Source organism: Leptopilina heterotoma, unplaced genomic scaffold, assembly GCF_015476425.1.
Source record: "Leptopilina heterotoma isolate Lh14 unplaced genomic scaffold, ASM1547642v1 Lhet_47, whole genome shotgun sequence".
Classification (NCBI taxonomy): domain Eukaryota; kingdom Metazoa; phylum Arthropoda; class Insecta; order Hymenoptera; family Figitidae; genus Leptopilina; species Leptopilina heterotoma.
Genome location: NW_025111098.1, coordinates 80,363 through 106,343, shown reverse-complemented (window position 1 = coordinate 106,343; position 25,981 = coordinate 80,363). Strand labels below are relative to the sequence as shown.

The following is a 25,981-nucleotide window of genomic DNA, read 5'->3' as shown; positions in this document are numbered from 1 at the left end:
ATAAGATTAAATTGAAGAATTTCCGAATAATTGAAATTTCGTGAAATTGAATTGTAAACAAAGGGATTTGAAAAAAATCTGAAAGTCAAGGAATTTTTAAAAATATTATTAAAAATAATTGATTTAAAGAAGAATTTTATAGTTAAAAATTCTAGAAAATAATAATTGAATCGGATAATTATTTACAATATTAAAGAAATTCGTAAATAAATGTAATATAGAACATTTTTTTGAGTAATCTAATAATTTTTAGAGTGAATCAGAATATATTCTTCAGGTTCAAGGAAAAAGTCAAAATTTTGTCAAACGAAATTAGGGAAAAACAAAATTAAATTTTTGTGGCAACCCTGTTCTAATATTTTTTCTGTTTATTAAAAATTCGTCTAAATGACATTTTCTTCAATAAAAATTCCAGCAAATAAAAATTTTGTTTTCTTCTTAATTATATAACTTTAGAGACGAAAATTTCGATAAATTGAAATTCCATCTAATGCAAATTCTGTCAAATGAAAGTTTGATTATGAAAAAATGTTGTATTATGGAAATTCGTTTAAATGAAAATCATGTATAGTAAATAAAAATTCGCAGAAACGAAATTTCGGTTAAAGAAAATTGACACATAATAAAATTCTATTTTTCAAAAATTATATTTAGACAATTAGCTTTATGGAATAATTATGGGTCCCGCCTGGTTTATAAAGAAAGAAGTTGTCAGAGTTTTCACAAAATATCAAAGCCATACTATAAAATTGTGTCAGAAATAATCAAAATATCTGATGAATATTGTCGGACTATGACTGTGACGTTTTGCTTTTGTTATGATTCTTTATTATTTGTTTAGAAAAGTGAAGAAAAAATAAAATTACCTAATCGAAATCTCAAAAAATACAAATTGCTTATGTTTTGCATAAGAGTGTATGCAATTTTGTTACTTATGTAAAAATAATTCATTTTTTCAACTTCAAAGAAAAAAAATATTACTTAATATACATGCACCTATTAATAATAATTCATGATCGACGTGATCCCTACTTTTCTATAGATAAAAGGTAAAGTAGATGTTCTACATTATCCGTTCGACAAATGGTAGTAGTATTAATTAAAATAAATGATTTATAATCATTTAAAATTAAATAATTTTTTGTTTAAAGTAATATCTCAAAAACAAAATCTTTTTCGCTTGTTTATCAATTGTAAACATCTGAATATTGTAAAGTGGACGTAAATATTTTTCACTCAAAAGTGAGGTTATGTTATTGTTGTTTAGATTTACCAGATTTACAAATCGCTGAAACACACACATAAGCTTGCGAGTATTGAGAAATCGTTTCCACACATGAAGGATTCTTTAATTATTGAAATTTGAATTTAAAAGTAAATTTCACTTGCTTTACGTAATTTTTTATGAATTGTCAGTACTGATAATAATATATAGAGTACACATATAGTCGCAGAGTATTCACTGCGCCTGAGTGCGCTGTTATATTATTGTTACTCGTGAGTGAACCAACTTGTAAATGTTGTTTTCTTTTTAGAAAGATGAGAAATTACGCAACAAATTCGGCACTAGAATGACATTGAAAAGTTCATCTCAGAATAAGAAAAGAAAAGTTTTCCAAGAAGATGGCTTCGCGAATAGCAGCTAGTGCTACAGTTAGAGCTGTCAAAGGGAGAAAAATACTTCCCACTCGGGCTGCTCTAGTTCTAGTATGTTTTCACTTTTTTATTATTAATACTATTTTATTCCAATAGATTATTACACGACTTTAATTGAAAGAAAAAAAGTAATTTTAAAAATTTACATAAAAATCAGTGACAAATCTACGCCTCCGTTGATAAAGTGCTAACCCAATTAAAATTTAATTTTAAATCGTAATTCAGTTTATTGTTTTTTCAATGTGATTCCTATTTGATGTTCAAAATAATATAATGCTAACTCAAAGTGTCTTTTAACATAATTTCTTTTTAATACAATTCTTTCTTATTCATTTTAATATTATTTTTCAAAAAAGTCTTACGGACGTCAAAACTAAAGTTAGTCCACTGTCATAACTTCGTGTTTTTCGTATTTTAAAAGAAAGAAGAAATTAAATTTTCAATTCGTTTTGGTGGAGGGATAAGGAATTTAATTTTTACGCCTTTAAACAACTAAAAGTTGCATTCAAATAAAAATTAAAATTTTTTGTCAAGAAATATTTGTCAAATTTTAGGTTATGTTATGCTTGCATCATGCAAAGTTGCATTGTTTCGTATTGACAGAAAATTATATTTATTTTAATTTAACTTTAAATTGTTTCAAATATTGAAAATTAAATTCTTTTCACCTCCACTAAGTCGAATTTAAAATTTAATTTATCTTTTCCATATAACTTTTGTATCGATTCTTTGTCGGATTCTTCCAATAAAAAATATTTTATCAAGTAAAAATAAAATAAATAAAAATTACAAATTAAATCTAAAAATAATTATTAAAAGTGATTCTAATTCTAATAATTAAATTTTTATGATACTTCAATAATTAAATAATTTTTCTAATTCAATTTTCGAAGCATACAATTAAAATTATTTTAAATAATTGAAATTTTGTAAAATATAAAGAAATCAACTTTTGAAGACTTTCAATTGCAAGTTTTTAAAATAATTGAAATCTCAAAAATTTTAATAAAAAATAATCTTCAAGTGTAAGTTTAATAATGAAAATTCATGAAAAATGGCTTCTAAAAATTGTATTAAAATATTTTTGAGAAATGTAATTCATAGAATTTTTTTATTATAATTTTTTAAAATCCAATTGTTATCAATATTTTCAATTATAAATATTTCCGAAAATTCAAATTCTTACAAAAAATAATAATATTAAAATTTTTTAGAATTATTTTTAACATTTTAGAAAAAACAATCATGTTCAAAATTTTTAATTAAAATTAAACAATAAATATTAATTAGTTTTTTTAAATTATACAAAAATTTTTTTAAAAACAAATTATTTAATTACATTATAATATTATTAAACAACTAATTCTTAGAATTGTTTTACTATAATTCTTTAAGATTCAATAATCTTCGAAGAAAGTAAATTAAATTTTTTTTTAAATTTACTTTTTTAGACTTATTAAAATTTCTGAGAAATCATGTTCATATTTTTAATTAAAATTATTCAAAAATTTGATTATTTTTTTTTACTTTTTCCAAAAATTCAATTTTATTATTTTTACAAGATTTTACCAAATTTTATTTGTTTGAAAATATTTCAACAACAAAAAATTTCTTTATTATAATTTTTTGAAAATATATCTTAATAAGTTGTAAAAAACATGGATAGTTACAATTATTATAAAAAATTTAATTTTTGTATTAAAATAATTGAATTTTTGAAGAAGTTTTGGAAAATACTAAAAAAAAACAATTGATAGAGATGAAAACTTGTTAAAAATAGAAAAAACAAATAAGAAGTATTTAAATATTTATTTAACAAAATTATTCAAGTTTTGAATACTTACATAATTGAATTTAGAAATCAGTGAAAGGTCAGGCAAATACAAAATAAAATTTTTGTGACAACTCTTAAAATTAAATAATCAACTTTTTCGTCTTATATTTTTAATCGATTAAAGCGACTTTTTTGCTCGTTAAACTCGATGCGAGGTCTTGAAATTTAATAATTAAATTCATTTGATTAATTTATTTTTTTGAGTTATTTTATTTTTTAATTGAATTTTAATTTAATTTAAACATAAATAAAATAATTAAATAAAGGCAAATATTGTAAAAATTATTTTTTACTAAAGGTAGAGGCTGAAAAGATAAAATATTTATATTTCATTTTTTATGTCTAATTGACATTTTATTGTATACGAAAAATTAAATGAGAATTATATTGCACAGAGCTGTTAGTTAGAATAATTTTTTTTTAAAATTGGATTAGCATTTTATCAACGGAGGCGTTGAAATTAATTATTTTGCAACACTCATCTTTAATTGTATTCTATTATTTCGAACAGTTTATATTTATCTGGATGAATTTTTCGATATTTACAGACAGCCAATGCAGTCAAGAAAATTAAGTCAATTTTAAAAGAAAAATCGGACTGTGTGAGTATAATCTAATTAATTTATTTTTCAATTTTTGTCCAAGTCTCATTGATTATAAAGAATTATTTCCACAGATTGGTCTTAAGGTTGGAGTCAAGCAACGCGGTTGCAATGGACTTAGTTACACGTTAGATTATGCAATGGAAAAAAGCAAACTTGACGAAGAAGTCATTCAGGACGGTGTTCGAGTGATTATTGATAGAAAAGCTCAACTTTCACTTCTAGGCACTGAAATGGACTTTGTAGAAGATAAATTGAGTTCCGAATTTGTATTCAACAATCCAAATATTAAAGGAACTTGTGGTTGCGGAGAAAGCTTTTCTGTATAAATTATATATATATATTTTAGTAATTGAAAATTATGTACAAAAGTTGAAATGAATTTCTAGTGTGTCACTCAATTATAGATCAACGTAAAAGTATTATTTTTAATTATTACAACCTGCAATGGCAAGTAAATTAATTAATAACTTCTATTTTTACTACGTTCCTTAATATGTATACATAGCTGATTGCTTTCTCAAAGGAGCAAGTGAATAAACATAGCCGCATAGGAACTTAAAATCTCAGTTTTAAACTTATTCAGTACTTCGATTTCGTTAAGTAGATATTATTAAGAATTCAAAGATACTGTTTGACTATAGGTTTGTTAATGTCATTTGTTGTGAATTTAGTAGTTCTTATGTTAATTGTTTTGTGAGCTACTAGAAAAATAAATATCAATTTCTGATAGATTTTTGTGTTTATTATAAATTTATTCAAATTCTCTGCCATTATTTTTATGGTAATTGGTAACTCAACTATTTTATTAGTTAATTTCAGGCCTCGGATATAATACTTGTCGGTAACCGTCAAAATAAACACTTATTTTGATTCAATTTTTTTCGAAGACTAGTGCAAAACCCAATGCGAAATTTTAGCAGCAAGAAGATATTGCTTCAATCTACATTCTCCAAAAATTTGGTATAAATCGGTATTTCTCCAACGAAGTTACAAACATTCAAAATCGCAATAAAATGAAGAAAGGTTAACTTTTAAGGACAAATTTTTTTTATATTTCTCAGCTGATAATCAAAAAAATATTTAAATAATATTAAAGTGTATTTAAATACTTATTATTATTTGAATAATTCCGATTTACTAAAATTAAATTACTTTGCTAAAAAAAAATGGTTAAATATGATCGATTTTTTACATTTCATACAGAATCTTAAATATCGTATTTTACAATTTATTATATATTATTTAATTTTTTTATAAAGTAGGTACATAACATAAATTCAGCATTTAAAAATAAATATCAATCGGTTTTTTATATTTTTTAAAGAATTTTCTCTCTCTTTTAAATATTTTTGTAATGTCTGTCAATGTAACCTTCTTTCATGTAGTTTCAATTTAAAACATTTTTTTTTTATATCAAATGTAATTATTTTTTACAAATCATCGTGCATTTTGTTATCCCATAACATGTAAGAATATTTTCCCAAAGTATTAAGTTTTTTATAAAGATCAAAAATACATTAGGCGAAATAAAATGGTTTGAATCTTCAATTAAATTTTTTTAAAAATTAATTCTACAGAATTGATAATTAAAAGTATGAAAAATTCAAGTTATCAATAATTTTAATTTAAAACCTTTTCAAAATTAAATTATTTATTTCTAAAAATTCACTCTGTAATGCATTTAATATTGAATTATTAAGTAAAATTTTAACTGAAATTCATATCTAAATTATTTTTATTAGAAAATTCAACGAGAATTCAATTATTCAAATACAAAAATAAAAAATTTATTGAATAATTAAAAGTTTTTTAAATTGAATTTTCATAAAGAATTTTATCAACAAATTTTTAAATAATTTAATTCTTTCGACAAATTTTAATAAAATTTTTAAGATAATTAAATTTTTCGAGAAATTTGGTTAAAATTATTGTAGTAAAAATAATTTAAATTCTGCGATGAGTCATTTATGAAAATAATTGAATCCCTGTAAAAATTTTTATTATTTATAAAAATAATTAGAAGAATTTTATTATTTATAAAGATAATTATGAAATTTTGACGATAATTTTTTTTAATTTCTGAACATGCCTAAATGAATTTCTGCGAAGAATCTTATTACTGTTGAATTATTTAAATTTCTTAAAAATGTCCTAAGCTCTTTAAGTTTGAAATTAAATTCATTCAAAATCGAAATTTTATAAAATTTCAAATTGAATCCTTTTAAAGTTGATCTATTTGTGAAGTTACTAATGACACTTATCTCGTTAAAAATAATGAAAAACAGTAAATTTTCTTAGCAGAGATTTTAAATATCAATTTATTTAGTAAACAATTTAATTCTAAAATTAAAGATAAATAAAAAAATTTGAGATAATAAAATTATCTCAAATTAAATAAATGTTTATTATTTATGTTTTGTTTCGCGAAAGTCGTTCGCGAACGTGAAGCATGAGATAGAAAATGTCACAAATATATCGTTGTTCTTTTTTAACTCATGCTTTGTGTTTGCATTGTACTTAGGCCTTAATTCCTATATTTTTATATTTATTTTTGGTGACATTTATAGAATTTAATCAATATAATTATTTAATGAAATAAAAACCATGAATTTTATTTTATTATTGTTATTTAGAAGTAAAAAAATATTAAAATTTTTATTTTTTTTATAATACGCAGAATTAAAATAATTTGTATTCGAATAAATAATTTCAAATTTTTTATTTTGCTTCCGCATAGGAAACTTTGTTTTAGTAAAAATTTCCAACTGTGGTTTTTAATAATTTAAAAAAAAAATAAAAAATGTGAAAAATTGAAGTTTCTTGAATTTTTAGTCATTTTTAGTTAACAAATTTTGCGTAATTGTCAAACTGCTGTAGACAGCTTATAGAATATTTTAAAATGCTCCAATTGACTTAAATTTCAACACTTTTTGACCCATGTTTATGAAAAGATATTAATTAATTAATTATAAAACTTGGCAGCGATTTTTATATTTTGTTACGAACAAATTGTTTGGTTAGTGCACATTTTATTCAAACACAAAACACACTCATTATTTGTGAATAATGTTCATTATTACAAAAAATGTATGACACTTTTGATAACATTCCTTCCATTTCTAAATTCAGTCCATGTTCTGTGATGTGGAACCATGACAAAAAATACATAAACTTTTTTCCATTTTTGGAAGATGAAGAAATAAATAGAAAAGATATAATATTAATTTTTTTTAGTATGTCGTTTCGGTGACATGGTTTGCTACTCTTATCAGGTCACTAGTTAATTATTAATTACATGAATAACTCGTCAATAAAAATAAAATTCATAAAATTCAATCCATCGAAAATTTATTGTAAAATTTTAATAGAGAAAAATCACTGACATAAGAGAGTATTTAGTGAAAACTGAAACAACACATACGAAATAAAAAGGAAAAAATTGTCCGTAATAGAAAAATTATAAGAATTGTTGAATAAATAATATTTTTATCTATTAATTAACAAAATAATAAATGTAATAAATCAATCTAACCTCACTTTTCACTACATAAAGTTCAATTCATCAAATGCATCCATCAAATACACGTGTGTAGTTTTTTCTCCTCTTTTCATTGGTGGACTGATTTTTCTCGGAATACGATAGCCAATGAAATCAACTCTTTACATTAAAAGACTTCTCTTTTTTTACTTTCCATTATTCTGTATTTGTAACTTTGTAAAATTGTCAACTTTTTAATAATTATTCAGTTCTTTCAGTGTATTTCTCTAGATATCGGTTTATACTTTTGATGGCTAAATTTTTAGATAAATTTTTTTGAATACATAATTCCAATAATTGAAAAGATTGAAAATAAACAACCTTGAAGTGATTACAAACATCACATTACGTAAGGGTTTTTGGAAATCTTAATGACTATGTGGATACTTAAATAAATTCTTAACTACTTTGAGAAAATTGCTGAAATAGAATTATTTTCACGTGTAATTAATAGTTGAGAACGTTGAGAAGTTCTTTATACTTTCGTTTGATGAAACTATATACGTAATCTACTGAAACAAAACATTCCTTTTAGTGTATTAGATTTCGATTTTCATCAGTCTCTCTCTCACTCCAAGATGCCGAAATCTATACATATCTTAAAATCCTAAAAATTTACTCTCTCAAAATTTTCTCGTATTTCTAGAAAATATAATATTTCTCCCCTACATTCGGCACCTGCTGGTGCTTGCAAGCGTGAAGGGCCTTCAGTTTTTTACCTCGGGATGGCTGATGATATCGCCTCCTCTCTTTTCCTTTCATTAATCGGTAATTGCTAAAGGGAGATGGAGCGATACTTTCAAAATTCTCTGACGACAATTCGTAGTGTGTACCATACTTTAAGACAAATAAGAAAATTATTCATTTTCTCCATTGTCACTTTCCACTCTGATTGGCTATTTACATTCTACTCCCCACCACTTTCTCATAAATTTCTTTGAAAATAAAATAAAATAAATATTTAGTTTTAAAATGTTACTCGGAAATTTTTGAAATTAATTTCAAGTTACTTTGGGTGTTATTTCGGAAAAGATTTTTCTGTAAAAGAAAGTTTGTGGAATAAATACTGTGCCCCAAGGGGCAGGGTGGCGTCCTATTGGTTGAAGGTTTAAATATTGTTTTTTGAAAATTGAAAAGTTGGAACTCCGTTAATAGGGGGGTTATTCATTTAAAAGGGGGCGTAGTGTAGAGAAAACTAATTCGATCTATTTAGAGGGATTTTTCGCCGTTATTTGGCAAATTAAAGGGAGGGTAAATGGCAAAAAAGGGAAAAAAGTGAAGAACCAGAAGGAAGGGACAGAGAGAGAGTGGGGGAAATTGACACGTTCTGCTCACTAGAGGCGCTTGTGTCGAAACAGCGTGGGGCAGGGACAATCCAATGCATGCGACTAGACTCGGAGGCACTCGGGGAGGGTATGCGAACGGAGCACAGTTCAGTTGTCGCCATTACGGCCTCCTGTGTTGTCGGATTCATCGATACTCGCGCGTGGAGCCAATTTTCAGCTAGCCAAACTCCGGGCAAGGGCCCATTGAGAGGAATTTCCCCCATGCAGGAATATTGCAACCAGCTGGCCCAAAAATTGTTGCAATCTATTGACTCGGAGTATAATGTAAGTGTTAATTCTCCGCGAATGAGCCGCCCGTCCGTACAGGCACCCGTCCTTTCAGGCACTCTCGCACCTCCGCTACTATTCTCCGATTCTCGGCGTGCGCGCGCCGAGAAACTGTCTATCTTCAGTAGAGTGTGAGTGAATACAAGCGTACGTGCTTAGTGTGTGACAACTTCTCCATCTCCCTCGATGACGACCCAAACCGTCATGCTGTCTCTTTCTTTCCAATTCCCTCAAAGCAAAACCTGCTTTTTTGGGAAAATGCTCTAGAATCATCGCTAAGATGTTATTTATTCGAGATATTTCACCTAAATATCTTGTTCCTTGGCCACTTTTGACCATTTAAAAAAACGCAGCAGGAAATAAGTCCAACCGAATCGAAATCGACCTGCTGGGTCTCTCTTTTGGACATTTAAAAAGCTCTGAACGTGAATAATGATAACGATGACTCAGATGAATTTTCCACTTTTTAGAATGTTACAAATTTTGCAATTTACAATGAAAATAATTTCTCCACCGAAAAGCCATCGTCGTCGAAAATCCAATTCAATGGGACTCGTGTTAGGTCGGGGCAGATTTTACAGTTTTAGTTTCCCCTGGCCGATAATCCTGGGTCGGAAGCAGGAGAAGTTGCTTTCAATTTTTGTATCGAATGATTTTGTATGGGATATTTTCTAGACAATTTCCGTCGAATATGTATTCAAGTGAACTGATAGCGGAAATAAAAGTTTAAAATGTACGTGCATTTGTCGGTAAGAGTTTCGATATTTTAGGGGAAATTTTCACGAATTTTCCCCACGAGACAAGGAACGTGTTTGCTTTTCGCAAAACTGTGCGATTCGGGCGGCATTTCCAAAGGAAAATTTGCCTGTTTTTATAAATTTCGAGTGGATTTTGAGGAAATAGTACGCCCATCGATGCTTGTGTGCGTGCGTGGATTTGTTGATTGTGTTGGGGTCATTTATACGTGTTGCGTTCACGAGCTCTTAAAGCATATAACCTCATTTTTCAACGAATTCTACTGTAGATTATAATATGCTCATAACTGTTTTTCGAATCAACATTTTTATTGTATCCGTCTTTAATAATATGTCGAAAAGAAAAAGAATTATTTTTAATTTGTAAAAATTTTCATCGGGATGATTTTTAAGTTTGTCATCGCTCACAATATAGATATATAGGCATAGGAAGCAAAAAGTTTTTTGTGTTCAGTCATTTTTTTTATCGTTCTTTTATCGGTGGATAAAATTCCCCTAAAAAATACGGTCAATTCTTTTTCAGGTTGTAGTTAAGTACTTAGTATTTACAAAGATGAGAAATAATACTGTATTTCTATATAAGTCGAATTAGGTAATATATTTATTAAATTTCATTTTCAATTGTAAAATATTCTTTTTCATTAAAAAATCATTGAAGTAAATAAAAATTTCTGCAAATATATAATAGATTTTAAATCTTTTTTCCTCTGATACTTGTTGTAATTGTTTGAAAATTGGTGTTCAATATTGCAGGCGATTAGCATTGAAACATGTATAAAAGAAAAGATTACTTTTCGTAAACATACAAAGTTTATGATTGTGGAATTTCTCATTTTCTATTTTTCTTAACGAATTGTAAAGCTTTTGAAAATTCTCTAAAGCATTTTAATGACCACTGTCTTAGAAAATCTCACATTATAAGAAATCAATTAAATAATAATTTACAATTCTCAATCAACTTTTAATGACAGTAAATGGAGAGAATTTAATTGATTTTCCTTCAGCAATGTGACAAGTTTAAACATTCTTTATCTGCACATGTGAATATTTTTTTTTATCAAATTTTCGTTTAATGTTCAGGTCGTCAACATGGCACTTGTTGTGGAGGTCATCACAAGTCTGGAGACAATTTCAATCACCAAAGAAGTGCTTGAGGTATTTGACAATTTTTCCTTTTTTTCAAGACGTAATTTTTTAAATAGAGCATAAATTTTTACTTTTACTCTAATAGGGTGTTCACTGTGCAAAAAAGCGAGAATTGTAAGAGAATTATTTTTTTCCTAAAATGGTCGTAATAATGAAACAGACAAGGTTTTTGATGTTGATTTAAAATAATTTTATATTTTGTTATTTAAATTTAAAGAATATAATACAAATATTATATTAATACTGATTCAATATGATTTAAATAACAGATTTCGCACTCATCTACTAAAACCAACTATTTACTACTTCTTTACGTTATAAAAAAATACTAGAAATCAAAAAACTGTTTTCAAAAATTATAATCAAATTCTTTAAAACGATTCAATTGTTTTCAAAAAATATTCTAAATTCAATTATTTTCGTTCAGTATCTAGTATTTTTATGAAACTTCGCCAAAAGAATCCCATTATTTAAAAAAAAATTAATTAAATTCATCCAAAATTCAATTATTTTCAAAAATAATCCTAAAATTTCCACAGGAATTCAATTCATTTAGAATAGCAATTTAAAAAAATTTCGAAAAAATCAATTATTTAACAAAATTTTTATACAATTCTTCACAATAATTCAATTACTTTCACTGATAATAACTTTTTTTCATGGAAATTCAATTTTTAAAAAAAATTTTTGATAAAATTCTAAGCAGGAATTCAATTTTTTACATAAATAATAAAACTCATCGAAGAATTCAATTATTTTTACAAATAAAGTTTTTCACGAGAATTCAATTATTTAAAATAAAATTTTCATAATATTTATTATATTTTAAAAATAAAAAATTAATTATTTGAAACAATGTTTATAAAATTCTTATGAAGAATTCAATTATTTTCAAAAATAACAAAATTTTTCACAGAAATTTAATTTTTTTTAAACATTTTAATACCATTTTTAGCAATAATTCAATTATTTTCATAAATAATAAAATTCATCGCAGCAATTCAATTATTTTTTATATAATTTTACAGGAATTGCTCAAAAAATGTAATTATTCTTAGAAATTTGATTTGAATTCCTGGAAAAATCAATTATTTAAAAAAAAAGTTTTTTTAAAATTCTTCGGAAGAATTCAATTATTTACAAAAATATTAGAATTTTGCACAGGAATTGAATTATTTTTAAATATTTTAATAAAATTGTTCGAAAGAAATCAATTATTTTAAATAAATTTTTTTGAAATAATTCAATTATTTTTTTAGATTTCAATAAAAATTCTTCTCAAGAATTCAATTATGTCGATAAATAACTAAATTATTAACGAAAATTCAATTATTTTGAGGCATTTTAATAAAATTCTTTGCAAAATTCAATTGGTTTTATAAATAATAAAATGCTTTTTAGGAATTCATTTATTTTCAAAAAAAATTAAATGAAATGCCACACAGACATTCAATTATTCTCAAAAATTTTAATAAAATTTTTTGTAAAATTTAATTATTTTTAAAAACTTTTCGCAATTCAATCTTTTTTCGAATTCAAATTTCTCAGGAATTGAATTATTAAAATTAGAATTTGCATAAAATTAGTCAAAATAAATGAAATATTTAAAGAAATTTATAAAATTCTTGGCAAGAATTAAATTATTTTTATAAATATTTAAATTCTTTCATGAATAATAAAATTCGTTGCAGGAATTCAATTTATTATTAGGATAAAAAAGAAGTAAATATTTTTAATGAAAATTAGGAAAAAGTGAGGAAAATAAAATATAGAATAGAATTATTTTTGTCAGTTTTGTAAAGTGTCTGAAACGATCATTTTTGTTCGTCAAGTTTAATTTTTCGATAGCTACTTTTTTTAGTTTGAAAGATACTTTTTTCTACTTTTTTAAAATTAATTATCGAGCGCGAAGTCTAAAATAAGAATGATCATAAAAAAATTAACTTTTTAAAATTATATTCCTTTTTCTTAATATTATCTTTTAGATAATATTATACAGGAACTCATATTTTATGTACGGGAATATTGTAAAAAATAAATTCAGGAAATGTACGGGAATTATATTTCATATCTTCAGCGGACACCCTGTCTAAAAGTTCCTAAATAATTAATTTAAAAAGAAAATGAAAATTGACAAGATTTTAAAACGTTTTTTTCTGCAATTATTCAAATTCACAGGAATAGAAATAAAATATTTAAAAGCTAACAATTAATAATATATATATAAAATAAACTATATGGATTTTCATCAAACAAAATAAGACCACACTAAAATATTTAAAAGTTTACTGATAGTTTTAACGAGTAATTTACCTTGTGGTTAGAGAGAGTGAAGTAGTCTAAATAAGTTAATTTAATTTTGCAAAAATGAGACTGGAGTGTAAAAATTGTAAAATTTCTAGGCAACGAGGATTGGACTTTTCATCAATAAACTTCGACGGAAAACAGGAAATGTTGAGCTGGCGAAGAGAGCGAAGAATTTGGTTCGACGATGGAGGTCATTTTGTGTGACGAACGAACCCACGCCTGCAGATCCTGCACCTCCAGCACTTAACGGAGCGAGACCTCACAGTCCGGCTTTAAGGGGCCTGCAGCCTCAAAGTCCCCTGTCGAGGACGTCTCATTCTCTGAGGGTGAGTGCCCTAAAACAGGAAAAGTCTCTAATCGCGCATGTCGTAAGATTAGATTGCAGGGTTACCTTAATATTTCAATTCGGCAATTCCACTGCAATTACTTGAAGATTTGCAAAAAGAGAGCAGTCCCCTCATTAAGCAATAATAGCAATTTAAATACCTAAAATACGACCCGCCATAAATTTCATTTGGTTTCGACTTTTCCCCAAAAACTACCTGTTGAATTACGTACGGGGGTCGCACAGCCGTTGGGGAACCGGCGAAAAGAGGCATCCTCCCCCTTGTCCTGCAGTGAAGGCGGTCGACTTATCTCTAACGGCAATCGGACTGAAGCCCATGGCTGGCGGCAGGGAGGCGGCGCTTCCTTGGAGATCCGGGACTTGGGCTGAGCTGTGAACAGAAGAGCAGATGGCCACGAATGGCAAAATTCGTTGGTTCCGCGCTGCTTTTAAACCCGAGTCCCTACCACGGCTGCGTCCCCACCCGTCGCAATCGGTTGCGTAGCGCTTTTGCTGACGTCGACCAGAGAGCGTTCGGAAATTGTCGGAAACGTTTGGAAATACTCACACAACCAGACAATGTGCAATGTGTATTCGTGGAGGCATTTGTCCCTTTACAAAATATGTTCGGTACACAAATTTCTCTCATCCCCTATTATCATATCTATAGTTATTTTCTTCCTTTTAAAAATTCTTCTCATATTTTAAAGCCCACCTTTAACAGCTTCTATTTTCTAGTCTTTCAGTATATTTAATGTTAACTTCACATTGAATTTCAAGCCTTGGATATTGTGGCTTTTTCGACTTTTCTCAACTATTTTTAAAAAATACAACTTTTTTCGACTTATTTCCAAAAATATGTCTTTCGACTTTTCTTCCAAATATTGCAACAAAATAACAAATTTTTTTTAGTGTAAAATGCAACTTATTTCGATTTTTATATTTTGAAAAATAACTATAGACATATCTTTCCAAAATTATTTTGGAATAATTTTTCTAATTCAATTTTCGAAAAATACAATAAAAAAGAATTTGTATAATTGAAATTGTGTAAAATTAAATTGAGAATAATTGATTTTTTCAAGTATTTTGTACAGGGTGGCCACATGTCAGTAAAGTCAGGGAAATGTCAGTGAAACAACATTTTTGTCAGTAAAGTCAGGTAAATGTCATGACAAAAATTTTTGTCAGGGAAATTAAGAAATTTATTTTAATTTTTATAATGCGAAAAATAACTATAAACAAATCTTTCAAAAATTGTTTGTGAATCATTTTTAATATAATTAAATTTTTCAAATATTTATATAAAAAAACAATTTTGAGGAGTTGGATTGTTGTAAAATTTAATTGCAAATATTTAATTTATTTCAAGTATTTATTTACAATTATTTTAGAAAATGAATTTTTGAAGAATTTTAATTGCAAAATTTGAAAATAATAGAAATATAAAAAATTTTGATGAAAAATCTTTAAAGGTAAACTTAAAAATGAAAATTAATGAAAATTAGCTTCTAATTTTTTAAAATTCAATATTTTCAGTATTTTCAATTACATATTTCCAAAAATTCAAATACATATAAAAATAATAACATTTTAGAATTCTTTTTAACATTTTGAAGAAAACAATCAAATTCAAAAATTTGTAATTAAAATTAAAAAAAAATTAATTAGTTTTTTAAATTTTACAAAATTTTCTTTAAGACATTCAATTGTTTTCGAAAAATTACATTAAAATACTTTTTAAAAACTAATTAATAATTTTTTAAGATTCAATTATCTACGAACAATGTAAATAAAAATTTATGAAAATTTACTTTTCGAACTTTTATTAAAATTTTTGAGACATATTTTCCTGTAAAAAAAATTTTGTTAGGGAAAGTAATTTTAATGTCAGTAAATTGTCAGGGAAATTGATAAACTGAAACTTGTGGCCACCCTGTTTATAACAATTTTTGAAAATCAACTTTTGGAGAATTTTAATTGCAAATTTGGAAAATAATTGAATTCTTAAAAATTTTAATAAGGAGAAATCTTCAAGTATAAATTTAAAAATGAAAACGAATGAAAATTAGGTTCTAAATATAATATTAAAATATATTTTGGAAAAAAGTAATTATTAGAATTTTTTTCATTCTCATTATTTAAAATTCAATTATTTACACTATTTTCAATTACGTATTTCCAAAAATTAAAATACATACAAGAAAAAACATTATAATTTTTTTGAATTACTTTTAACATTTTAGACAAAACAATCATGTTCAACATTTTTAATTAAAATTCTTTAAAACATTAGTTAGCTTTTTTTTAATAAGTTAAAATTTTTTTAAGAAATTACATTATTTTCAAAAAACATTCAAAAAAACTCATTTTTAGAATTTTGTTTTATCAGATTTTTTAAGTTTTAATTATTTTCGAACAAAGTAAATTACCTTTTTTAACTTTTTTAAATTTATTAAAATTTTGGAGAAATCATGTTCATATTTATATTTCAAATTCTTTAAAAATTTGTTTATTTTTTTATATTTTTCAAAGAAAGAATTATAATTTTTTGAAAATATTATATCTTAATAATTTAAAAAAAACAGATATATCTAATTGCAGTTAAAATTATAATAAAAAATACGAAATAAAATTTTTGTGATAACACTGAATTAAATAAACGACTTTTTGGACTTTTTTGTATTTTTAATTGACTAAATCAACTGTTTTTGCGCCTTAAAGTCGATTCGAGGTTAGAAATTTTTTATTTAAAATTACTTAAAATGTATAAGTAAAATTGTTTCTCTATAGAAAATTAACAAGGATTAAAGGACCTATTCCTTTAATTTTCATCTACTTTGTACATTTTTCAAATATTGTTATTTTCTTTCATTATATTTAATTTTTTTAGTTTATAAAAATTTTTAAGGAGAGCAACCAGGAAAGTTCAACCCCTTTCGATATTTAACTGTTTAAGGTGTGGTAATTTTTTTTCTGACGTAGGATCTAAATTTACTTTTTATTATTAAATTTTAAAAATAATTTTTGACCATTTTCGAAATTTTATTTTTTGAAAAAATTGAAATTTTTAAAATATATACGACAAATTATTCAGAATTATTATAGGAAAGGTGTATATAAAAGTTAACAGTGAAGAATAATCAAAATTATCAGAAGTTGAAATTTTTATTTGTCGAAAATTTAGAGTTTTATTTTAAAAAATATAAAATGTTAATTAATTTTAATTTTTTAAAACATTCATTTATTAAAACCTTAGTTGACTTTGAATTTAATTCATCAAAATTTTTAATGTTTTAAATAAATTCCACTTTATCTTATTTTTAATTGAGCTCAAATTCAGTTGAACTTTTTTTCTAAATTATACAATTGATGCAAAAATATTTAGAAGAAATGTCTCGAAAGTGGATATATCAGTTTTTGTAAATTTACTATGTTTCGTTGAAGAAAAATCAAGAAACTAAATTAAAAATTTTCAAAGTTTATAATTTTTCCTTAAACGTGAAGCAATATAAAATATAAATACGTACTACGTATTTTAAAGAATATAAATTTCAATTAATCAATATTTTATTTATTTATAATTTTTATTGATAAAGAATTGTCTGTCCTATCAATAGATTTCAATTTCAAAACTTTTAATCTTCAATTATATGAAAAAAATGAAATTAATAAAAATGTGAATAAATAATAATTACTTATTTTGGAAATAATTATTTTAGCTAAAATTGTAAACTCTTAAATTTTGAAATTAAATTTTTGCTTCTAATGATCTTTTTTTTTTAATAATTAAACACCTCTTGAATTTTTATTTTATTATTTTTTTTTTATTTTTATTTTTATTTTTTTATAATGATCAGGTAAAAAGAAGAAATTTTGTCTGAAAATTAAGAAATAGATAGGAAAAAACGAAATCAAATTTTTGAAGCAACCTTGTAATACTTTCTTAATCGAAAAATTTATATTATTATGTGTATTTATTTTAAAATGAATGTCTGATTGAGATAATAATTTTCTTAATTAAAAATTTAACACTATTAAAAAATATCAAAATTTTAAACAAGATAAGGTTTCAATAAAAGTAGTTAAATTATTTTTAAAAAATACTTTTGTAAAAAATATTTTAGAAAAATAATTTTTACATTTTCCACGAAATGTGATCCAGGAAAACTGAGAAATAGAGTCAGAAAAATCTCTTTTCCCCTTTTATATCCCCTTAAATTATTAAAATCCCCTAAAACATCTAAAATCATAAATTTTCTCCTCTTTTCTTTCCCCTTATTTTTAAGAAAATCTTGTAAAAACTGACATTTTTTGTAAGTTGGAAAAATTTTTAGTCATACTTGAAGAAAAAATTTTTACTTTTCGTAAACTTTGGAAAATTTTTTTGTATTTTGAAACTTATAAATCTTTTTATATTATTTCTTAGTCTTTAAACGTAGAAATTTTTTCATAAAAAGTAACAAAATAACTTTTACTTCTGAGAAAAATCCAAATTGTTTGGAATTTTCGACAAATTGTATTAATTTCAGAATAAATTTTACTAAATTCAAAGTCAGGGTGGCCATATGTCAGTAAAGTCAGTTAAGTCAGGGAAATGTCAGGAAAAATTTTTTTGTCAGGGCAATTAAAGAAATTAAGACGGTCATGTAATATTTTTTTTGCTCTAAACAAAAAAATTTTTGTCAGGGAAATTCGTTGTTATGTCAGTAAAATGTCAGGGAAATTGATAAAGTCAATCTTATAAAAAAAAAATTGTCTTTGAAAATAGAAAAAGTTATTTTGGAAATAACCATTTTTAATATTAAATTTTTCCATTTTTGAAGGAAATTTTTCCAAGACCCAAATTAATTAATTAATTTTACTAATTTTATTCTGAAATTTAGTTTGTATTTATCTAAAAATTTATTTAATTTTACAACAAAAGTAGGTAGCGTTGTAATAAATTTTTTTATTAAAAATTTAACGAAAGTTACGGACCACGAAAAAGGATAAAAAAAATATTAATGTAATTAAAAGAAAAAGTTTAGTAAAAAAATAATTTGATTTAAAATAGTTGAAATTAAAGAAAAAAGTAAAAAAAATTTTAAATAAATTTTATGCGCTATAATATAATAATTTTTATTTAATTTAAAAATTCTCTCTTTTGAAAAATAAAATCCTCTTTTTTACCCTCTTATTACATGAAAAAATCGCTGTGATTCCTGAAATTGAATATTTTATAAAACGTTATTTCGAGACGAATCGAAAATTCATGCTTAAAATATTCGTTTCTCTTATTTGGGGTAAATTATTTGAATATCGACTAACATTTTAGTTAACGTAATATCAACGTCTATTTTGTTAATTTAGTTATTATTATGTCAAGCGTTATAAATTATAATTTCCCATATATAATAAATCAAAGGACTTTGTGATATTAAATAAAATTATTGCCGTATTTCCTACAGTAGTTTACGTTTATAGTATATTAATGGCTCTTAGGTCCTTAATGTTAATTTTCCGCTATTTTACATTTCAAATATGCAATATTTTATAGAAGAGTCTAAAATATTATCATATTATGAGAAAGGCAAACTGTGAGAAAATATTTTGATATTTTTTTATTTTGCATCTTTTCAATATCACACGTCATTCAAATAATTTCGTTAGTGTTGTAATTAAATATTTGTTTTTCCTGCAGTGAAATTGTAGTGTTATCGAAGGGAAAATGAAAACCATCGGTATGACTAATTTTTCGATTAGGTTGGGTCAAATTTTTTCTCTATAGAGTGTAAAGGAAAAAAGTAATCTTGAGATAATTCTGAGGATTCTGAGTAAAATTGATCTAAAAGTATATCGTATTTCTAAATTGGATTTTGAGCCCCCGCAATTATCAAATTACAATTTTGTTTGTCTATAAATGTATAAATATTATATTTATATTTTGTTTTTCATGTAGAGGAAGTATTTTGTTGGTGAAAATTTTTGGTTATAATTTTTTGACAAATTTTGATGTAATTTGAAAGCAGGAGTTCTTCTTTATGTACATCAGGAGTTGCATAGTATTAGCTTTACTATTTCAAAGTCAGAAAGCCATAAAATAAAATACTTTAGAATTAGACTAACGTGCTAAGAAGAACTATTAACACCTTGGAATCCTTTGTAAATTTAGCCAGGATTATTTACAGTGATTTTTAGATTAAAACTCATTCTTTTTGTCCAGTATTTTTATATTTTATATTTTTATGCAGTATAAATGCAACTATAATATTATTGTTCTTCTATTATGTAAAACAATAAATGTGCAATTAATTTATATTTATTTTTTAAAATATACAAGTAAGAAATAATTTTATATTACATTAAATGGTTTAATGTTATGAATTATTATAATTCGTCAATTAAAGTATCTTTAAATATCGCATATTTTAAAAATAGATAACAAACTTTTCAAGTAACTAACATATTTTGAACATATTTATTCAAAAGTATTTTATTAAAAATTATTATATGCATTTGCATGGTTGCCACAGGTCAGAGAAATCACAGGGAGAAATCAGCTAATTTCATCAAAAATGCTGGGAAAATATTAAATTTCTAGAATTCATAAGAAAATTTTGGAGTTTGTATACAGCAGCCTTTTAAAATATTGAAAAGATTTAAGTATTTCTTGGTTTTTTGTTTGCCTTTGAAAACAAACACGAATTTTAATTTAAAAAATCTTAAGTTTCATATATTTCTGACAATAATTATTGAACTTTACAGAATACGAAATTGATTTTATTTTAAATAATTTGATTCTTGAAGAACTATCATAAAATTGTTACTATTAAATTAAAAAATAATTTACAAATAATTTTGCTTAAAATATCTAAAAATAATTGAATTTTAGAAGAATTACAATTTACAATTTTTATAAACAACTGAATATCAAAAGGTTTCAAATTTAAATTTAAATAATTTTTATGTAATTAAAAATTCTAGACAAGTTAATTTTTTGAAACATTTTTATTCAAATTGTTTGAATTTTTTATATTTACGTAATTGGAAAATATTCGAATAATTTTTTAAAATTTAGTAAAATTGAATTGAAAAAAAATTAATTTCAGAATTATTTTAGTTGAACTTTTTTTTTTTTTTTTGAACAATTGAATTCTCAAAGAACTTGCTCAAAAATTTTAAATAATAATTGAATATTAAAATATTTGAAAATTTTAATTTTTCTTACTCTTTACTGACAATTCTGTAGAATTAATTTTTTTGAAAAAGTTTAATTGATTTTTTTAAAATTATTTGAAGATTTTACTTTCTAATATTATATTTAATTGAAGAATTTCCAAATAATAGATATTTCGTAAAATTGAATTGTAAGTTTTTAAAGATTCTCAAAGAACTTTTTCAAAAATTATTAAAAATAATTGATTTTGAGAAGAATTTTAGTTAAAAATCACAAAAATAATTATTAAATTTTGTAACATATGCATTTACAATTTTTATAAATAATTACATTTCAAAAGCTACGGTTTCAATATAAAATTTTTTTAAATTTTAATTTTGAATGAATTTATTTAGAAAATTATTGAAAGAATTCAATAATTCTTAAAATTTTTGAGAAATTTCTTAGCAGTATTTAAATTATTATCAATAAAATATTTTAAAAATAATTCATAAATTTTTTTATAAATTTCTTGTCAGAATTTCAATTATTTTTAAAAATTTTTGCAAGAATTTAATTATTTTCAATACAATATTAAGAAAATATCCTAATGCAATTATTCTAAAAGAATGTTAATAAATTTTTTGTAGAATTTCAATTATTTTTAGTTTTTCTCATAAATTCAATTATTTTCAATAAAATTTTCTCAAAAAGTTGAAAAATTTTTTGTCGGAATTTCAATTGTTTTAAATTCTTTACAAGAATTTAATTATTTTGAATACAATTTTAATAATATATCTTAATTCAATTATTCTTAAAAATGTTGGTAAATTTCTTTGCAGAATTTCATTTATTTTTAATTTTTCGCATAAATCCAATTATTTTCAATAAAATTTCTCAAAAGAATTAAATTATTCTTAAAAATTTTGATAAATTTCTTGTAAAAATTTCAATTTTTTTGAATATCAGAATTGAGTTAATTTTACAAATTTTGATAAATTTCTTTGCAGAATTTTTATTATTTTGACATTTAGAAAATTTGAATTTTAAATAAATTTTAAAGAACTTAAAATAAATTTTTTTGAAATTAGTTGAATTTTTTTAATATATAATTAATTATTAAAAATAATGGATTTAAAGGCGAATTTTAGTTAAAAATTCTAAAAGACTTGAATTTTAGAGAAGTTACAAATAATAGCAAGTCTTAGAGATATTAAATTGAATTTTGAAAAGGTTTCAAACTCAAATCTTTGAAAATCTGAAATTTTCATACTTTTAATTAACAATTTTGTAAAATCAAATTTTTTTAAAAAATTTTATTCCAATTCTGTTGAAATTATTTCAAGTTATTATTATTTAACATAATATTTAATTGAGGAATTTTGGAATAATCGAAATTTCGTAAAATTAAGTTGTATACAAATGGATTTGAAAATTCTTAAAGAACTTTGTCAAAAATGTTTAAAAATAATTGATTTAAAGAAGAAGTTAAAAATTCTAGAAAATAATAATTAAATTGAAATGATGGAAATAATTTTGAAAAAGTTACAGTATTAAACAGGGTGGCCGCTGGACCGGGAAACCGGGAAACGACAGGGAATTTTTTTGGACCGGGAAATGACAGTGAATTTTGATCTTGACCGGGATTTTGGAAATTTTTTTTTTAAAACACACATTATTTTGTGAGAAAAAATAGAAATATTTATTTTAGGACTTAGGTATTAATTATATTTCATTAAAAAAGACTGAATAATCTTCTATAAAATCTATTTATTTTGTCAGGGAATGTTATGAAAAGTACTATAAAAATATTCAATTTCTAGAATTTATAAGAAAATTATGAATTTTGTTGTCCAACGTAACAGACTTAGAAAAAGAAAATATTAAATTTAATTTTAAATTCTTTCTATTTCTAACAATAAATTAAACAAAATATAATTTTAATTAAATTTGTCTAAAAAATTTTAAAGAGAAAAAATTTCACATCCTATAAAATAGCGAAAAATAAATCAATTTAAAATTTTTTTTGCAATAATATTAGAACAAAACAAATTTGAATTATTAAAAATTTGAACTAATTAGAACAAAAGTGATACGAAATTTATATAAATTAATTTTTAAATAATAATATCAATTAGTTTTTTTTTCAATTATTGATAAACAAATTTTTCTATATTTTAGAATGTTAAATTAATATTATTATAGATTGAATTTTAAAAAGTTTCAAATTGAAGTTTTAGAAAAGTTGAATTTTAAAAGATTTTAATTAAAAATTCTGAATAAGTTAGTTTTTTGAAATATTTTTATTCACATTTTTTCAAATTAGTTATGTTTTTAAATATGTAATATTTAATTGAAAAAATTTCAAATTATTCAAAATTGCATGAAATTGTCTTGTAAACAAGTGGATTTTAGAAATATTTTAGTTAAAATTTCTTTCTAGAAAATAATTGAATTGAAATTTTGAAAATAATTTTTAATAAGTTACAGTAGCAATTCTTAAAAATTTTTCAAATTTAAAGGATTTGAAATTTGAATACCTATATGGAAAAATAATGGATAATAATTAAATATTTGTTTCAAAAAATCTATTTAAGTTCAAAATTATTTTTAGTATTAAAGATATTCAAAAAAATGTATTATAAACATATTTTGGAGTTTCAATTATTTTTAGAGTGAACTAAAATATTTTTAGGGTTTGGGAAAAAGTCAAAGTTTTGTTTAAAAATCAGAAAATTCTTTCAATCTTTCATGGAATAATTTATTTTCAGAGTTATTTTTTATGACCGGGAAATGACCGTGAATTTTTTTTATGAAAAAAGTGGCCACCCTGCAGTAATAATACTCTTGAGTTATTGCATTAAAAATTTTTTTTTTTTGAAAATCTAAATTATTATGGAAAAATACCTAATGATTAAATATATTTTTTTAGAAATAGAAAGTACTGATGTTTTTAAATAATTTTACAATTAAAGAAGTCCGCAAATAAATGTATCAAGAACATTTTTTTAAGGAGTATCTGATTAGATAAGAATATTCTGATAAGAATTCTTTAGGATCAGGGAGAAAGTCAGAATTTTATCTCGAAATCAGGGAAAAATAAAATTTTTGTGGCAACCCTCTATCCACTGCTTTGAATTGTTTTTTTCTGAAACTATTTTTGAAGACAGTAAAAATGAGAAATTGGTGTTTTCCAGGTGCTGAGTCCGGCGTTGTCGGTAAACAGTGAGACGTCTCGTTCGCCGAATGTGTTTCCCAACAAGCAAGCAGTGTCGGCGGCCAACAATCACCGGCTGAACTTCTCCGGCTGCCTCTCCGAGGGTAGGGCCGTTCAGAACCAGAACCACGCCACGGAGGCAGTCCCTCGAACCCACAGTTCGAACAAGCGGCTGCGAAAAGGCGACTCGCTCGTCGCAGCGCACGGTCTTCTGCAACCTGGTCCCTCTTGCGCGGACAGTGAGCCGGACCCGAAGAGGCAGCGCCTCAACGGTGACGCCGCCTCGTGCAGCAGCGTAAATTCGCAAGTGCCTAACCCCTCTCTCAGCGAGCAGCTCTCCCAGCACTCGGAGAACTCCCTCACCTCCGAGAGCGTCGCGCCCATCCAGAAGAAGCGCGGCCGCAAAAAGGGCAGCAAGTCCGTCAAACCCAAGCTCATCGAAGACGACATCAAGGAGAAGCTCGCCAGCATCGCGCGCAACCCGAAAGTCAAGACCACCCAGGAGCTGCTGGCCGACCTCCAGGCCCGCGGCTCCAACTCGAGCTTCAACCTCAATCCATTACCTAGTCACAGTATAGAGACGTCGACGGCCGGCGCCGAGAAGCTCTCGAGGAGTGAGGACGCTCCCAAGTCAAAGTACCAAAGCTCCAAGCTCCTCAACAACCTGAGCGAATCTTCCCTGCACGAGCGCCTGTCGCACGACGACGAGAACGACGACGACGACGAGGACGACGAGGAGGAGGACTCGAGGCCGCAGCAGGACGTCACCGTCAAAGACATTCTCGCCAAGCTGCCGCCCCTGGACATCAAGTCCATAGTGTGGAGCGACGAGGAGGACGCGCCGCAGGACGAGAACGGCGCCGAGCCGCCACCGCCGCGCGAGGCGTCCGCCGAGGAGCTCGAGAGGCTGCACGCCGACTGCGTCGAGAGCCTCAACGGCAACTATCAGCCCAAGTTCCTGTCCCTCACCGTGAGGAATAGCGACAGCAAGGACGACGACGCTGTGAATGTAGAGAAATTAGGTCTGTACAGGCGCGCGAACGAAAGGAGCGACCAGGAGTTTCGGGAGTGGCACGAAATGCTCGCGAGGCCGACCTTCGATGGCCAAATCCTCCACATATTGCCTTATGTTATCATCGATTAGTCACTATTGTTGTCCTATTATTTCGATTGACCTTTCCGATTCTAGATTTCGATAGATCGTCAATTCCTCGATGTTTTCTGTGACCCTCTTTCAAACATTCACTATATTGCCTCGCGAGGTATTTCTCGATTTTTTAAGATTTTACCTTTACTTCTTTATTTATATACGCAACGAGCGATTCTCTACAATTATTTATTGCAAGTCTCTATTGCGAGGAGGTGGAGCGCACGAACACCTCATCAAAATTTCCCATTTTTACTAGACGGAATTTTAGAGAAAATTCTCGTACAGCGAATTCTTCGATATTCAATCAACGCGATTTTTCACTCCACGAAAAATAACTCGTAGAATTAAATTATTAATTAAATTATTATTTAAGGAAGAATCAGACATACAATCGGAAGAAAAGTTAATGGCATAATTTCGTTATTTTAAAACAAAAGGTTAAATTAAATTTTTAATTCCTTTTGGTAGAAGCGTGAGGAATTTAATTTTCAACATTTTCAACAATTAAGTTTCGTTTGAATAAAAATTACAATTTTCTGTCAATAAGAAACGATTTGGGTGTAAAGAGAAGAAAAACATTTCTTTGTTTTAACGAATATTTCTTATTGACAAAAAAATTGTAATTTTTATTCAAACGAAACTTAATTGTTGAAAATGTTGAAAATAAAAATATTAACCCTTCTATGAAAATAAATTT

General features: G+C 25.4%; 2 protein-coding genes across 2 annotated transcripts; both read left to right on the top strand.

Moving 5' to 3' along the window:
- Positions 1 to 1,086: 1,086 nt before the first annotated feature.
- On the top strand, positions 1,087 to 4,824 carry LOC122507386 (iron-sulfur cluster assembly 1 homolog, mitochondrial). Its single transcript, XM_043620060.1, has 4 exons — positions 1,087 to 1,374; positions 1,536 to 1,707; positions 4,039 to 4,092; positions 4,167 to 4,824. The coding sequence occupies exons 2-4, from the start codon at positions 1,624 to 1,626 to the stop codon at positions 4,419 to 4,421; spliced, it is 393 nt and encodes a 130-aa protein (XP_043475995.1). The 5' UTR covers positions 1,087 to 1,374; positions 1,536 to 1,623; the 3' UTR covers positions 4,422 to 4,824.
- A 4,176-nt stretch (positions 4,825 to 9,000) lies between these two features.
- LOC122507441 (mediator of RNA polymerase II transcription subunit 26-like) lies at positions 9,001 to 25,830 on the top strand. The gene is made up of 4 exons (XM_043620147.1): positions 9,001 to 9,243; positions 11,082 to 11,156; positions 13,550 to 13,780; positions 24,115 to 25,830. The coding sequence occupies exons 1-4, from the start codon at positions 9,016 to 9,018 to the stop codon at positions 25,276 to 25,278; spliced, it is 1,698 nt and encodes a 565-aa protein (XP_043476082.1). The 5' UTR covers positions 9,001 to 9,015; the 3' UTR covers positions 25,279 to 25,830.
- The last annotated feature ends 151 nt before the right edge of the window (positions 25,831 to 25,981 follow it).

What these genes read in the sequence shown, in the direction of transcription:
- LOC122507386 (XM_043620060.1), top strand. Translation starts at nt 1,624, where the DNA reads ATGGCTTCGCGAATAGCAGCTAGTGCTACAGTTAGAGCTGTCAAAGGG. An exon ending in CTCGGGCTGCTCTAGTTCTA is followed by an intron (nt 1,708 to 4,038) that starts GTATGTTTTCAC and finishes CGATATTTACAG; the next exon opens with ACAGCCAATGCAGTCAAGAA. An exon ending in TAAAAGAAAAATCGGACTGT is followed by an intron (nt 4,093 to 4,166) that starts GTGAGTATAATC and finishes TTATTTCCACAG; the next exon opens with ATTGGTCTTAAGGTTGGAGT.
- LOC122507441 (XM_043620147.1), top strand. Translation starts at nt 9,016, where the DNA reads ATGCGACTAGACTCGGAGGCACTCGGGGAGGGTATGCGAACGGAGCAC. An exon ending in CTATTGACTCGGAGTATAAT is followed by an intron (nt 9,244 to 11,081) that starts GTAAGTGTTAAT and finishes TTTAATGTTCAG; the next exon opens with GTCGTCAACATGGCACTTGT. An exon ending in TCACCAAAGAAGTGCTTGAG is followed by an intron (nt 11,157 to 13,549) that starts GTATTTGACAAT and finishes TAAAATTTCTAG; the next exon opens with GCAACGAGGATTGGACTTTT.